The sequence below is a fragment of the Bubalus bubalis genome, chromosome 18 (assembly GCF_019923935.1).
Source record: "Bubalus bubalis isolate 160015118507 breed Murrah chromosome 18, NDDB_SH_1, whole genome shotgun sequence".
NCBI classification, from domain to species: domain Eukaryota; kingdom Metazoa; phylum Chordata; class Mammalia; order Artiodactyla; family Bovidae; genus Bubalus; species Bubalus bubalis.
This window is the reverse complement of record NC_059174.1, coordinates 53820722-53836733: the sequence shown is the minus strand read 5'-3', so window position 1 is coordinate 53836733 and position 16012 is coordinate 53820722. Positions and strand designations below refer to the sequence as shown.

The window sequence follows — 16012 nt, the reverse complement described above, 5'->3', positions numbered from 1 at the left end:
CCAAAAATAAAAATAAAATTACTTTAAAAAAAATGAGACCCACAAAGAAGGGCAGTTCATTGCTTCTGCTGCCAAATGGGTAAAGGAGGAGGAGGTGCTGCCTGTGGTACCAAAGTGAAGGTGCATTCATGAGGCACGCTCTGGGGCCTGCGAGCCTCAGATGAGTCCAGGCTCTGCCCCTGCCAGCAGTGCCACACGGGTCAGGCATCTTACCTCTCTGTGCACCCTTTTTCTCAGCCATAAATTGGAAGAAGCTTGCTTACTACACAGAGGTTGTGTGACGATCAAGACAGTCATATATATAACTGAGAACAGAGCCCAGCACATGAGAAATATGAGGTGAAATTATTTTCTATCATCGTCACCATCATCATCACTGTTATTAGGAGAGCTGCTGCTAAGCTGAGGTTGGAAAGCTAGAAAAAACCCTAGCGGTCCAGTGGTTAAGACTCTGAGCTTCCACTGCAGGGGCTGTGCTGTGCTTAGTCGCTCAGCCGTGTCCGACTTTTTGCGAACCCATGGACTGTAGCCCGCCAGGCTCCTCTGTCCATGAGGATTCTCCAGGCAAGAATACTGGAGTGGGTTGCCATGCCCTCCTCCAGGGGACCTTCAAAACCCAGGGATTAAATTCAGGTGTCCTGCATTGCAGATGGATTCTTTACTGTTTCAGCCACCAGGGAAGCCAAAAAATACTGGAATGAGTAGGCTAGCCCTTCTCCAGGGGATCTTCCTGGCCCAGGAATTGAACCAGGGTCTCCTGCATTGCAGGTGGATTCTTTACCAACTGAGCCACCAGGGAAGCCTCCATTGCAGGGGGTACAAGTCCACTCCCTGGTCGGGGAGCTAAGATTCCACATGCCACGAGGCACAGCCCAAAAATAAAAATTATAAATACATAAATTAAAAAAATAAAACCTGGTCCTGTATGACATCACCAATCTATTTAAACAACCAAGGCTGTAACCTCCTTATCTCAAGGCTTCTCAATATGTGAAATTTTGTTCAAGCCAATATTTTTCAAACAGCAGGTTATATGAGTCAGGAACTCCAAGAAGTGGGTCAGAACTGGCACTTTTTCCAAAGGAAATCAAACAAATACAGACCATCAGTGTGAATCACCCTTAGGAAGGGGACTGGTTCAAGTCACTCCCCGGCCTGGGCACGTGTGAGCCCGTGGCACATGCCGCCCACTGTCCTTCTCTGCTTCTTCCTGAGCACAGGACTACACTTCCCAGCCTCCCCTGCAGTGAGACAGGGCCGTGAGCTCTCACCGGGGTAAGTGGAAGGGAGGCACATGACTTGTGGATCCACCCTCACCCTCCCAAACCCAAGTCCCACGTTCTGTCCCCCTCACAGGCTGATACAAATGATGAAGGCCCTGGAGGGATGATGGAGCCACAAGAGGGAAAAGGCCTGGGTTTCTGAATAAGGGTTTCCCCAGTGGCTCAGCTGTAAAAAATCCACCTGCCAGTGTAGGAGACATGGGTTCAATCCCTGGGTCGGGAAGATCCCCTGGAGAAGGAAATGGGAACCCTCTCCAGTATTCTTGCCTCAGAAATCCCATGGACAGAGGAGCCTGGCGGGCTACAGTCCATAGGGTAGCAAAGAGTCAGACATGACTTAGTGACTAAACACCTCTGAATAAAGGAAACTGCTTTATTTAATAATAATATTTAATAATATTCCTTTATTAATAGGAATAAAGGAAACCAAACCAAGGACTGACATTCTGCTGTGTTGGCGGTTATGTAAGTGGGTCTATTCATCACAGCAGTCTAGTCTAAGCAAAACTAACTACTGAGATACAAGCCATGACATAAAGCATATTGACAAACCCCAGTTTTAAAAGCCACTTCCTAAAAAAAAGTAAAAAGCCACTTCCTCATGGATTTTCTGTTACAGCTGAAAACATTCTGCTTGAGTCACCAGTTTCTTCCCATGATCCTGTGGACTGAGGGGAACAGTTCCCACCCCAACGTGGGATCTGACATTTGGAAGGAATGAGTTCTCCTCTGTGGCGTGGCCCACCCTCCCTTTCCTGACCCTGAAACCCTGTCTAAATAGCTCCTGGATTCCTCTCTGGCACCAGCACTCAGGACTCAGCCTCCTGTCCGCCCCTGCATTACCTGAAGCACCAATGCATCCAGGGCGACCCTCCGAATCTCCGGGACCGGGTAGGGGGCGAAGGCATCATAGTCCGATTCAGCATAGAGGCGGAAGCAGACGCCGGGGCCCGTGCGGCCCGCCCGGCCCTTACGCTGCTCGGCACTGGCCTGACTGATCCAGAACTCCTGCAGCCGCTGCAGTTTGGCCTGCGGGTCGTAGCTCATCTCCTTCACCTTCCCTGGGCGGGCAGAAGGGGAGCAGGAAGGGAAGGGAAGGTGTGTGCAGGACCCATGTGGGCCCTCCATGTGCCTGGCCCTCGACTGACACCTCACTTAGGACTCTGTTCCAACAACACTATCCCAGGGCTTAGTGTGTGCCCCACTCTACCATTCTGTTAATGTATTCTTCAGTTTCTTCATTCACGCATCTTTTCATTTACTTCTGAGATATAAGCTGAGGGTAGCAATCCATGCCTTTCTTTATTCAGAGATTCAGTCGTCCAACAAATTTTATTAATACCTACTAGGTGCCAGGCTTCCCTGATGGCTTAGATGGTAAAGAATCCACCTGCAATGCTGGAGACCTGGGTTGGGAAGATCCCCTGGAGGAGGGCATGGCAACCCACTCCAATATTCTTGCCTGGAGAATCCCCATGAACAGAGGAGCCTGGAGGGCTACAGTCCATGGGGTTGCAAAGAGTCAGACACGACTGAGCGACTAAGCGCACACGCACAGGTGCCAGGCACTGGACTATGAAGTAGGGTCACAGCTGTGAACAAAACAAAGTCCCTTCGTTCACGGGGCTGAACAGAACACCAGATTTCATCAATTCAAGACCACGCTTTTTTCACACTTTTTTGTCTCTCAAAATGGAATGCACCTTAAAATTAGTGACATGTCATTGATTAACAGACAGCATTTTCTAACAGTACATAAAATTATGTGTGTGTTAGTCGCTCACTCAAGCCCAATTCTTTGCAACCCCATGGACTGAAACCCACCAGGGTTTCTATGGGATTTTCCAGGCAAGGATACTAGAGTGGTTTGCCATTTCCTTTTCTCATCAATGGTACCAGATTCAATACAGTAAGGTAACTGCTAACATTTACTGAGCATTTGTTCACCCTGTGCCAGGTACTGGCCTCAGCCCCCAAGCGTATTAAGTCTTCTAATCCTCACAACCTGAAGGAGGTGCTATTATTACTTTATTATTTATTATTATTATTTACAAGTGAACAAAATGACCCACTGAGATTGTCAGACCTTGGTCACACAGCCAGCAAGGTACCTGGCCAGGCTGGTTCCAGTGTCTCCTCACCACTAAGCTATGCTGACTTTTCAGAAAAGAGTCTAGCTGGGATATAAAATATAATGTCCCACACTATGAAGAAAAATAAAGCCTCAAGAGGGAGGTGACAGTGAAAGGAGATCACTTAGATAACGTGGACAAGGTGGGCTTCTCTACTGGGCAGACATTTGCACAGGTCCTGAAATGAAGTGAGGGAGTGAGCCGTGTGGATATCTGGGGGAAAGACAGCTCTCAGCAGAGACAACAGTAAGTGCAAAGGCCCTGAGGCAGGGGCAAGCTTGGACGGCCTGAACGAGACTAAGATGCCGCCACTCTCCACAGCCCTAAACACTACCACCTCCCTGCCTGTGTGTGGAGCTCCCTCACTACACGCGCACATCTCCAACCCCACACCTCGCCAGGTCCTGGGGGAAGCCAGGGGGCGCCCTTACCAGAATCCACCACGAAGCGGATCCCGTCAATGGTGACCGAGGTCTCAGCGATGTTGGTGGAGAGGATGCATTTCCGGACTCCAGGGGGGGCCACGTCGAATACCTGGGGGGCGGTAAAGAGGTGGCCTTGGGGCCTTGTCTTTGTCCTACCCCACCCAGGCTCTTTGCACAACTAACATGGCACTCACTGACCCCTGTGTCTGGGGGCCTCGTGGATCTCCCATGGGACCTCAGTCATACGTCTCAAACAGCCTAAGCACCTTCTACCAAACCCTTTACTCCTTGTTCCCCCATCTCCTCATCTACTGCATCACTGGGGCCAGAACCTGGGCCATTTTGGGTGTTCATCTCTCCCCACCCATCCAGCCACAGCCGATCCCCTTGAATATCCCCAAAGCCACAGCCCCTGCTCCGGTCCATGCCTATCCTTTCCCACCCAGATCCTGCTCCAGCTTCCTCCCTGGTCTCTGGTCTCACCCCTCCCATCCAGTCTTCACATGCAACAGAGGGATCTGCTAAAGCAAACAGAACTGCCCGCCACCTTGCTCAGAACCCTCCCAAGATCCCCCCGGGCCCTCAGGACAAAGTTCAGGCCTGCAGTGGGTCTTGCAGGCCCCTGGTGGTCTACCCTGTCCACCTCCCTGGTCCCATGACTCCCCCCTTCACAATCTGGACCCAGCCACTCTGCGTGTAGTTTCCCAGCTGCCCTGTCTTTCTCTCACCCCAGGCCCTTTGCACAAGCCCTTCTCATGGACCCAAAAGACAGTCAGGCACAGTGGTTAAGAGTAGTTAAGAGTCAGCAACTACAGCCTGTGCGCCAAATCCACTCTGTGACCTGTTTTTGTGAATCAAATTTAATGGAGCACAGCCTCACCTGGTGAGTCTACAGCTGCTTTGCAGCTGTAACAGCAGGGTAGTCGTGACAAATACCATATGCCCATAAAACCTGAAGATTCCACCCTCTTCACAGAATGTCTGCCAACAGATGGTTCGGAGCATGGGCTCTGATACCAAATTACCAAGTTCTACAGCCTGGCTCTGCCAGTCACGTGACTCTGCTTGAGTGCCTATGCCTCAGTTTCTGCAGCTGTCAAATGGGGACACAGACAGGGTGGCTCAGACACTGCCTAGCACAAAACAAGTGCTCCACACAGTTTAGCTGGCACACGCGTTTTCCCGCCCCCCGTCCCAGAATGGGGCTTTCTCAGGTCTCCATTTGCAAAGTCCCTTCCCCCAAGGAGCCTTTCCTAAATCCACCAAGACTCTGCTCTCAGAGTATCCGAGGCTTTCCTCTACTACTTGTAGAATCGTTGATTACATGCCCATCCGGCCCCCAGCAGACCAGCAGCTTGAGGGGAAGCCCCCACCGTGTCCCAAAGGGGCCCCCTGGTGCAAGAGAAGCACTAGAAAGTGCTCAAATGTTATTTCTTCCTTTTCTTTCTTCTTCTTTTTTTTTTTAACCTTTTGGCTGTGTTTTGGTTTTGTTTTTTATCTTTACGGCTGCACCCCGCAGCATGTGGGCTCTTAGTTCCCCAACCAGGGGTGGAACCTGTGTCCCCTGCAGTGGAAGCATGGAGCCTTAACCTTGGGACCCAACCACCAGGGAGGTCCCTCAAAGGTTATTTCTCTAATCACTAAACAACCACATGTGACCTGAAGGGACTCTCCTGGAGGTGATTATGGCAGGCAGCCTCCAGGATGGCCGGGGCAGTCTTACCTCGTGGGATTCACAGCCTCACCTGGTACTGTTCCTTTGAACAGGGCAGAGGTGATGGTTTGTGATTTCCACAGCTACCTCATAAAAGATGCTATGGCTTCTACTTTGGTCTTTTGGGAAGAGCTGGCCATCACATTGTGAGAACTCCCAAGTAGCCCCCTAGAAAGGCCCCCCAACCAACAGCCAGCCATGTGAGTGAGTGCTCCATCTCAGAAGAGAAGCCTCCAGCCCCAGTCGAGCCTTCAGATGACAGCAGCCCCAGCTGACACCTGACCACGACTCATGAGAGACCCTGAGCCAGGACCATCCAGCTAAGCTCCTCCCAGATTCCTGACCGACAGACACCATGTAAGACATGTAAGACAATGAATGTAACAGTGACCATGCTCTAGCTCTTGGGGTGATTTGTTAGACTGACAGTGACCCAGAGACCTGTCCCCCAGTACCCTTCCATTCCAAGCAGGCAGTCTCTTCACCTTTCCCCACACCTGACTCCCAGATTCCTACGTCCAGGCCTTTGCTCAAGCTAGTTCCCCCAACCTGGACTGCCTTCCTTCCTCTTCCTTTACTCAAAATTCTCCTGTCTGCCAAAGCCCAGCCCCCGTGCCCCCCACCTCATCAGGAAGCTCGCCCGGCCGCATCCTCCCCCAGCTGAAAGATGTGAGTGGCCCCTCTCTGCAGCCCACAGCCCGGGGTCGTGGGGTGGCCTCAGTCCTGTGTCAGCTGCCCCAGCCCCTCCTCCTGGGCTACGCAGCAAGACGCCCCCTGCCCTGCTCCGCCCGGCTACACTCCGCACCTTGTCCTGGTCGGCCACAGAGAGGGCGCTGTGCAGCGGCAGCACCACCCAGCGCTGGGTGTGGCTGGCGTAGGCCTGGGCGGGCTCGAGCACCGCGCTGATCTCCGCCATGCCGCTGAGGAACACCAGGAGGTCGCCCCGCTCCTCGGGGGGGTACTTATTGTCGATGGCCTCCAGCACCCTGAGGAAGGGCCTCGGGTCCAGCTTCTCTGACTTGGACGTGGTCGGCTCAGCCTCCTGCGGCTGGTATACGACCTGTGAGGAGACGGCCCCAGGCAGGGGCAGACCTGGTCACTCAAGGTGACCACGGGGCGGGGAGGCCACAGGCTGATGGAGAGGACAGACCAGCCAGGCAGCAGACAGAGGACAAACTGTCTCAAATATTCAGCTTGAAGAGGATGTGAGAAAAGGACAAAGTAGCAAGGTAACTGGGAGGTTTCCGGGGTGCTGGTAATGTTTCATGCCTTTTAACCTAGATACTGGCTCCATTCAAGTATTTTTTAAAATTTTTTCTTGTGATAAAAACTAAAAAAATTTTTTTATTTATTTGGCTGTGCCAGGTCTTAGTTGCGGCATGTGGGATCTAGTTCCCTGACCAGGGATCGAACATGGCTCCCCAGCATTGGGAGCTCGGAGTCTTAGCCACTGGACCACCAGGGAAGTCCCCGTTGAGATATTTAATTCGTGAAAATTAATTGAGCTATACACTTGTGATACACATAAATCTTTTGTAGTTAGAGTATAACTCCAACAATGACAGAATTTTAAGGGGTGGAGTTGGAATTGAAACCCTCAAAATCACTTCTCTGAAAGCACCCTCTCTGTTTTTAATGACTACTTAGAAGACAGATCGATGGGCACGGGGATCCAGAAACCACAAGGAACGCTGCATTTCCTGCCGCGAGGAGCCTCAGAGCTGTTATCAAGCCTTGGCCCCAAAGAACAAGAGGAAGGAGCGGTTATCAAACCATAAAGGAGAGGACTGTGCAGAGAGGCGTCCTGGAAGGAGCTGCAAGGCTTAGCCCACTGCAGACCTCGAGGGAGGGGGTGGCCTCTCCTTTCCCACTGGCCAAGGAGAAGCCGGGTGGAGGGGGGTCCGTTAGTGCCTGCCGGGGCAGACAGGAAGGTAGGGAAGGGCACAGGAGATCTGGAAGGGCAAACAGAAGCTACCCGGCCTGGTGCCACATCTATCTGTGAGCAGGATTTAAGTCCTGGCCCTGCCACTTCTGAGGGATGCTGATAAACACCCTGAAGAGCACAACCAAGAATTATCCAGCCCAAAATATCAACTGGGCTGAGTCTGAGAAACCCTGCCCTGTGAGATGGTAAAGCGATGAGAAAGGAGGAGCCTGGGTCCCTGAATGACCACGTGCAACAGAATTGCTCATCAACCTGGACCAGCCTGGACAAGTTGGTTCTATTCTGTTAGATAAGAAAAATTTCTGTGTTATTTGAGCCTTTAAATTTTGGGCTCTCCTCTAACAAGCACTTAGCACTCTCACTAGGACACTGCAAATGCCCAGAAAATAGCAGCTTCCCTGGTGGTACAGTGGATAAGAATCTGCCTGTCCGTGCAGGGGACATGGGTTCAGTCCCTGGTCTGGGGTGATCCCACGTGCCACGGAGCCACTAAGTCCATGCGCCTCAGCTACTGAGTCCGAGCTGTAGAGCCTGTGCTCCGCAACAGGAGAAGCCTCGCAATGAGAAGCTCATGCAATGCTGCAACAGTGCAGCAGCCACAAAATAAATACAGAAAAACTTCAAAAAGAGAGAGGTCATTAATTAAAGAGATGGGGAACAGAGAAGGAGAGAAGCGAAGCGACATGTCCAGGTTGGCCAGGAACCGGGTCGGGAGTCTGGCAGCGGGAGGCGTGGGCAGCACTGACCGTGATGGGGAAGAGCCGCCCCGGCACCTGCACCACCGGGGCATTGCCGAAGTAGCTGGAGAAGAGCGAGATGTTGATGGTGGCCGACATGAGGACGACCTTGAGGTCGGGCCGCTGGGGCAGCAGGCGCCGGAGGACCCCCAGGAGGAAGTCGTTGTGGAGGTGCCGTTCGTGCACCTCGTCCACGATCAGCACCTGGTACTGGGGCAGGCTGGGCTCCCGCTGCATCTGCCGGAGGAGCAGCCCCACCGTCAGGAACACGATCTTCGTGGCCGCCGAGCGCGTGCTCTCGAAACGGATCTGGTAGCCGACCTGGGGGTGGGGGGTGGGAGGGGGTGGTCAGAGAGGACACTGGGCCTGTCCTGTAGCCTCTGACCCTCCCCATATCGAAAACCTGAGCAAGTGTCCCACATTAGAGCCCGGAGGCCAACAGGCTTGGGTTCGAATGTCACCTCTGCCACTTAGTGCTGCCGACTTTGGGCAATTCCATCCCGGAGACATATTTTTTCCTTCTAGATGCCCTGAGAATTACATGCGCTAATGCACATGAAGTATTTGGCACGGAGCCTGATGTATGATACTAATTACAATAGTAATGATTAACCTTTCTCTGAGTCCCTTGTATGTACCAGGAACTACTTTAAATCTTTATGTATATCAACTCATTTCATCCTCACAACTACCACACAATGTAAGCACTATTATTACCTGCCGGGAGCCGGCATATTGCATATTGAGTGCATATTGCATATTGCATATTGAGTGCAGCACTTTCCACAGCATCATCTTTCAGGATCTGGAATAGCTCAACTGGAATTCTATCACTGCCGGGAGCCAGCGTGAGGAGCTCCACCCATGACAAAGGTCATGAGGAAGGAGGCTCGGCATATGCATAGGCGGGATCGAGCCTCAGGAGTCCCCCTGGAAATTCTCGAGCATCTACCCCCAAAACCAGAGTCTGCCTACTTTCTGCTTTGTGCTTTCACCTACACCTCTGACTTTACGGGGGGCTGTCCCCCACTACCTCTCTCTGAAAAAAGAGTTAACTTACAGCTCCAGTTAATAAAGTTCCTGGGTGTGATAGTGTTTCAACCTACAAATTCCTTTGGAAGTCCTCTAGCCTGCCTGAATAGGTTTTTCCGGCCACATGTGATTGCTCAGAGCCTCCCAGCTGTGAGAGGCATGAGATGTTCTAAACTGTCTAAATACAGATTCCTTTGAGCAGTTAAAAGATTGATTAGAAATTGTATTGGTGAAGGGATTTTCACTTGTTGGGCCAATGTTTGCTGCTAAGTTTCCATATCCCTTACCTGCTGTGTCCCTGGCAGTGTATTGATTAATATAATTGGTGTAAGTAGTAGCTTTAATGTTTGTAACCTGGGACCCTTGAGTTAATTCTTTTTCTTGTTATAGCGTACCACACCTTTGCTCTGTAGGAATGCAACTTTATCTAATGCTTTTGGAGGGTGGCTCCTGACCAATCACCTTTAGAGAAAAATAAGTTTTCTGAAGAAGGGGTCTTAAAATGTTAACAGGCCTCTGGGCCAGAAGATGATGCAAATCACCTAAGCTTTTGCATATGATAAGTTTGCAGGAAGAAAGCCTGGCTTGCTGCATGACTCTACCCCTTCCCCCATTATCCTCTATGCATAACTTAAGGTATAAAAACTACTTTGGAAAATAAAGTGCGGGCCTTGTTCACCAAAACTTGGTCTCCCCATGTCGTTCTTTCTCTCACCTTCTGGCTGAATTATTCAGCCTCTCTTCTCCACTGAATTTCCTCACTGAGCTATCCTTATTCTATTACTCTTTATATCCTTAATTAACGTTTAATTAAGCAGTTGTTTCCTGATCCTCGCCAACGCCGTCCCCACTTCGAATTCCCTGGATCCACCGGGGCTGGACCCCGGCAATTACCCTCATCTCACAGATGGAGAAACTGAAGCCAGTCATCCAAAGTAAACAGGCTAAAAAATGTTATTGAAAGGAAACATATCTTAACCCCTACCTCACATCGTACACACCTCAATTTCAGATGTGTTTCTCTAGTCAGGGCACTTAGGCTTAGTTGCCCCATAGCATGAGGGATCTTAGTTCCCCGACCAGGGATAGAACCCAAGTCCCCTGTGTTGGAAGGTGGATTCTGAACCACTGGACTGCCAGGGAAGTCTCAATAACAATTTTTAAGTGGTCGAGCCAGAATTAGAACCCTAGATATCATTAGTAAGAAACATCCTCATTCTTTTTTTTTCTGACTGCCTAGAGAAAGACTGATAAACATTTAGGCATTTCCAATTTTTTTTACAGTACTAAACTGGCTACCGTTAGCGCCTTTGTCATTTGGACCATATCCAGGCCAATCTATAAAAAAATTTCTAGGAGAAGCATTGCCAGGTAAAAGGGTAGTGTTTTCGTAACTTCATTGATATTAATTTATCCTGCGAGGTTACGTGAGAAAACCTGGAAGCCTGTTCTGCCCCACTCACCTGTGAGCCGTACTGACTGAGGCTCTCGAAGCCAACACGCTTGGCCAGTGAGATGCAGGCAATTCGCCGGGGCTGGGTGCAGGCCACGTGACTGCAGCCAGCGGCCAGCAAGTACTGGGGCACCTGGGTGGACTTGCCGCAGCCTGTGTCGCCCGCCACCACCACCACCTGATGCTCCTTCAGCGTCTGCAGGATGCGGTGCCCGTATTGGGCAATGGGCAGTGCCGCCCGCTCCCGCTGCAGTTTGGCCAGTCGCCCAAACGCCTGCTTCTGGCAGAAGTCCAGGTAGTGCAACAGGGCTCGGCGGAACTCGGACACTCTCTCCGGGGGCAGGCGCCCGCCCGGCCCCCAAGAGTCCCGAGCGTCCGGGCCGAGAATGGAGAGGTTGATGCGGTAGCGAGGGTCGTAGGCACGAGGCAAGTCGGCCAGTGCTGGGTGGCTGTGCTTGGGCTGCCTGGCATCTTTCTCCTCCTTCCTGGTGGTCTTGAGATTATGGAACCTCTGCAAGCGTTCAAAGAACGTCCAAAACTTCTGACACTCCTCAGAACCCTGCCGGATATAATCCTCATCGCCAAAGAAGGCATCCTCAAAGAGGCGCCGTGTCTCGGGACAATTCCAGTTCCATTTCTCTGGGGCCGCTTCAGGACTGGGAGCCCGGGGTCGGTCCCGGGGACCCCTGCCCTCCCTTGTTCTGGGAGGCGACATGCTGTGGCCAGTCCCAGGGCTGTCACAAAACTGGCCTCAGTTCTGAGCCCCTAGACCAAATATTCTGGGACATTTCCCACTTGCTGCAGTGAGAGGCCAGTGCCGGCAAGAAGGCAGCACTTTCTCCTCCAAGAGCTAATCTCCTCTTCAGCGGTGCTACAGGATCGACACAGGAGTTGGCAGAGCAAATGGCCTGCGGCCTGGGTCAGGCTAGTGACGCACAGGGCACCTCACGACTCCTGTGGTGACCTCTGGGATGGACACAAGTTCATCCTGGGGCTGCAGGCCCTGGATGTTTGCGGGAAAAAACAGAAGACAGTCATTTATTAGACACATTGACTGACAGCCTGCTGTTTTGCAAGCACTGGACTAGGGGAAGGGACAGCAGTGGGTAAGACCACACTGAGTGCCCACAGGGGGGTCCTGCCACCAGATGCTTGACAATCCAGAGATGGGGGCAGCAAGAAAGGAAGCCCAGGGGCTGCAGGAGCCTTCCTTGACCATGCCTGGGAGTCAGGGAAGGATCCCCAAGAAGGGGATTTTAGACCTGAAGGAATGTAGGTCACATGGCCAGCCAACAGCAGAACTTGGTCATGAGACACAATAACATGAGAGGCGTGGTCTACTGAGTTTCAGGATCCCCGGAAACCCTTTGGAATTCAGTGCCTGATTTTGCAAGTGTTGCATGGTTTGTTTTTGCCTGCCTGGCACTTCCCGCTTTTTTTTTTTTTTTCCTGAAAAACAAATGCACTCTCCTTGGGAGAGTAGCCCTTCTTGAAATCTACATGGTTTCCACTGCCTATAAGTCCAAGAACTTCTATTGATTGGGCAAGTGACAAAGGCCTGGCCAATCATGGTATCCCACTCCCCCTTTAACCAGTGACTGGTCTGAGGAGTAGACACGTGACCGAAGGACAGGCAGTCAGGGCCCTTCCCGGGAATTTACACTAGGCTGCTAGGACAGAAAAGCTTATGTACTGTTGGCTAAGCAAGGATGATATAAGCAGGGAGCTGTTTGTAGCAGGTCTTAGTCTTTTCCTAGAAATCTTTTCTACAGAAAAGACTGCATGTGGGCAGAAGGAGGCACACACAAGGATGGTCACCAAGCAACCACAAAAAGAGAAGTGGAAGAGGGACAGGGGAGAAGCCTGGCAACACCATTCAGTGCTCGAGTTCCTTCCAAAAGTCTATTTCACCGCTACACAAGAAAATGTCTTTTTGCTTAAGGTCTGGTTTCTCTTAGCTGCGTAAACTCCTAACCAATGAAGCACATCCCCTTGTATATGCTATTTTCTGGAGCAAAGCCCATCACTCAGATTCTTAAAGGAGTTTACGATCTTCAAAGGGTCCTAAGGGACTTCCCCAGCAGTCAAGTGGTTGAGCCTCCATGCTTCCAATGCAGGGAGCGCAGGTTCGACTCCTGACCCGGGAACTAAAAATCCCACATGCCATGTAGCATGGCCAAAACAAAACAAAAAAATTTAATGAAAAAAAATTGACAAAAGGGTCCTGAGCCTTCCATGGTAAAGACTTCACAGTCAGGTAGATCTGAATTTCAACCTCAGCTTTATCATTTACCAGATAGGTGTCCATGTGCAAATTAACTCCTTTGAGGTTTTCTTCATCTGAAAAATGGGAACAATCCCCATCTCAAAACATTGCAACTTTTATTACCTAGCCTGACACCGAGAAGCTAAACAGTAACTGACATACAAGCCCAGTGCTTTCTCTCCATGATGACTGACAGAGAAAACAGTGAGAGGAACCGGAGGCATACAACCTGGAAAGAATTTTACACTCAGAAGGCCACAGTTCCCCTTGGTTTATTAGCAATGCTTTCTCCTCTTCAGCCTTCAGTCTCTAAGGGCCATCACGGAACAGAGTTCAGAGGTTCTATCTCTAGTCTCAGAGGGACCCAGACCAACCCTGGGAGTTATCAGATAACTCTGGGAGTTATCAGAGCCAGGTAAGGGTTTATCAGAGCCAGGCAAGAGCCAGTTGAAGAACCTGTGGACTGGCAGAGCTGTACCCATAAAAGAGTAGCCTTGTGGGGAGTGCCCACCACTTCGATAAGCACGTGGGCTGGGTGATGCCATAGCACCTTCAGAGGGAATTTCTGTTCTAGGAGGGAACAAAAAGGAAAAGGCCTTGAAAGTCTGCTGCCATGCTGGGCCAGTGAGTCTCAGAAAAAGACAGGGACAATGAAATGGAGGGGAGCATTCCTCCCAGGCTGCTAACTGCCTTACGTATGTATGTGGGCCGGAATGAGGGCATACTTATGGCTCTCAAGGTGTCTAGTCTTAGGCTATCTTTTGGACTTCTTGGCTTGACTAGTTTCTCTCTTTCTGTGCCTCTGACCATCTCTTGGCCTGTATTTCCTAGGCTCAAGGCTTTTAGAGATTTTTCTCTACTTCCCTATCTCTCCTCTCTGGCTCTCCATCTTCAGGTCTCTTGTCTTTTTTATGGTCCATCTTGCTCACCACCCTTACCTCTCTTCCCTCTCCTTGACTGGTCCCAACTCTTTTCATTTCTCTGATTCTCTCCCACCCTGATTCTGTTTTTCCCTCTGATTTTCTCTCCAACTGTCTTTCTCCATTTGACTCCACTCCTCCTCTTCAGTTTTTCATCTCTCATTTTGTTTGAATTTTGTGTGTGTGTGTGACTCTCAGTTTTCTTCTCTCTCCATCACTGACTCTCCATTTCTCCATCTAAAATTCTGGCACCTAGTTTGAAGCTCTAATAATAGCCAACATTTACTTAGGGCTGACACACATCAGGCACTACTCTACATCACTCATATATAGTTATATGCATACATATACATCATACACACACATATATACGCTTTTCTCAAATCCCTAGTTTCCACTCTCATCGTTCTACTTTTCTTTCCATCTCCCAAGTTCACGGTGCGATCACACTTCTCTCGTGGACCCTGTGAGCCTCTCTCCGTCGGATCCATTAGTCTCTCGCCCTCGATCTCTCCAGTTTTCAGCTTCTCTCCTCTCTCAACCTCCCCGTCTCTCAGTCCCTCAGTTTCTCGAAACTCCTTTTTGTGCCTCCATTTCTTTCAACCTCTCTGACCCTCAGTTCTCTTAGCAACGCTCAGGCTCCATCTCCATCTGCTTCTCCCAGCTGCTCGGCTTCCTCCAACACCTTGCCTCATCTCGGGGTCTGCCCGTTCCCCTCAGCCCGCTCCCAAGCTGTTCCCGATCCCGATTGGGCTCCAGTCGCCGCCACCACCGCCCCACGCAGCCGCCCCGCCCCCCTCACCTCGCTAACCGCCGAGATCGCCTCAACTTCCGGTCCCCAGGACAGCTCACGCGCCCGAAGCCGGTCCTGCGCCTGCGCACGCCATTTTCACGGCCCAGCCCAGCCCCCGCGGCGGGCAGAGGAACCAATGAGCAGCTGCGAGAGCCCAAGGCTCACTGTGCGCCTGCGTACAGATGATCAGGCCCCGCCTCGCTTTGGGCGGAACTTCGGGTGACGCTGCGCCCTCTGGGGGCCAGTGGAGGCGTGAAGGTGGAGAATTGGTCTATCTTGCCTCTGAATAGTACTCTTGCCTGGAAAATCCCAGGGACGGAGGAGCCTGGTAGGCTGCAGTCCATGGGGTGGCTAAGAGTCAGACACGACTGAGCGACTTCACTCTCACTTTTCACTTTCCTGCACTGGAGAAGGAAATGGCAACCCACTCCAGTGTTCTTGCCTGGAGAATCCCAGGGACGGGGGAGCCTGGTGGGCTGCCATCTATGGGGTCGCACAGAGTCGGACACGACTGAAGCGACTTAGCAGCAGCAGCAGCCTCTGAACAACTAATTGTATCTGTGGGTCGCCCGGACTCCGGGGTTTAGCCAAAACAGGACGCTGGCCTGAGCCCAGACACTATCAAAACACCGCCCCCCCCCCCCCGTGATTTAGTTATTATAATTCATATTATTAATGTATTAATTATTAATACATTGATGTGTTCAGTTCCGTTCAGTTGCTCAGTCGTTGTCCTACTCTTTGCGACCCCATGGACTGCAGCACGCCAGTCTTCCCTGTCCATCACCAACTCCCGGAGCTTGCTCAAACTCATGTCCATCGAGTCAGTGATGCCAGCCAGCCATCTCGTTCTCTGTCGTCCCCTTCTCCTCCTGCCTTCAATCTTTCCCAGCATCAGGGTCTTTACATTGATGTATAATAATTCACAATCATTAATGTAATCTATTCATGTATAATTCACCCTATCAACTCATTAATAAATAATACAATTCAACTTCCAAGCTTTCTGTCTTGAAGGTCCTAGATTCTCCAGAGACAAACACAGGGATTAGATAGTCGGTGAATGTTGAATGAGTGACTATTTGAAGGAGAAAAGTGACTCCTCTTTAGTCCTAGATGGGTCAGTCATTGCGGCACTGAGCCTCAGTGTACCTATTTATAAAAAGAGGATATGCCTACTTTTCAAGATTGTTGGGAAAAACAAATGCAAAAGTATGCATACATAAGGTAGCTAAACTTTTTTTCACTATTATACATATAGGCACTTGATAAATGTTAAATCTTTCATTTTTTATATCCTTCCCATCATTCT

General features: G+C 50.8%; 1 protein-coding gene across 3 annotated transcripts in view; it reads right to left on the bottom strand.

Moving 5' to 3' along the window:
• Positions 1-16012, bottom strand: part of DHX34 (DExH-box helicase 34) — a 32717-nt gene that overhangs the window by 13384 nt on the left and 3321 nt on the right. The window contains exons 1-6 of one of the 3 annotated variants that reach the window (XM_025269394.2): positions 14710-15038; positions 10732-11724; positions 8246-8557; positions 6360-6614; positions 3847-3949; positions 2127-2344 (exon numbers count right to left, since the gene is read on the bottom strand). In XM_025269394.2, coding sequence (XP_025125179.2) covers positions 2127-2344; positions 3847-3949; positions 6360-6614; positions 8246-8557; positions 10732-11436 — 1593 coding nt within the window. In that variant the 5' untranslated portion in view covers positions 11437-11724; positions 14710-15038. Of the gene's footprint in view, positions 1-2126; positions 2345-3846; positions 3950-6359; positions 6615-8245; positions 8558-10731; positions 11725-14709; positions 15039-16012 lie in introns of those variants that run through there. The other 2 variants (XM_006067449.3, XM_044930787.1) reach the window with 2 other exon arrangements.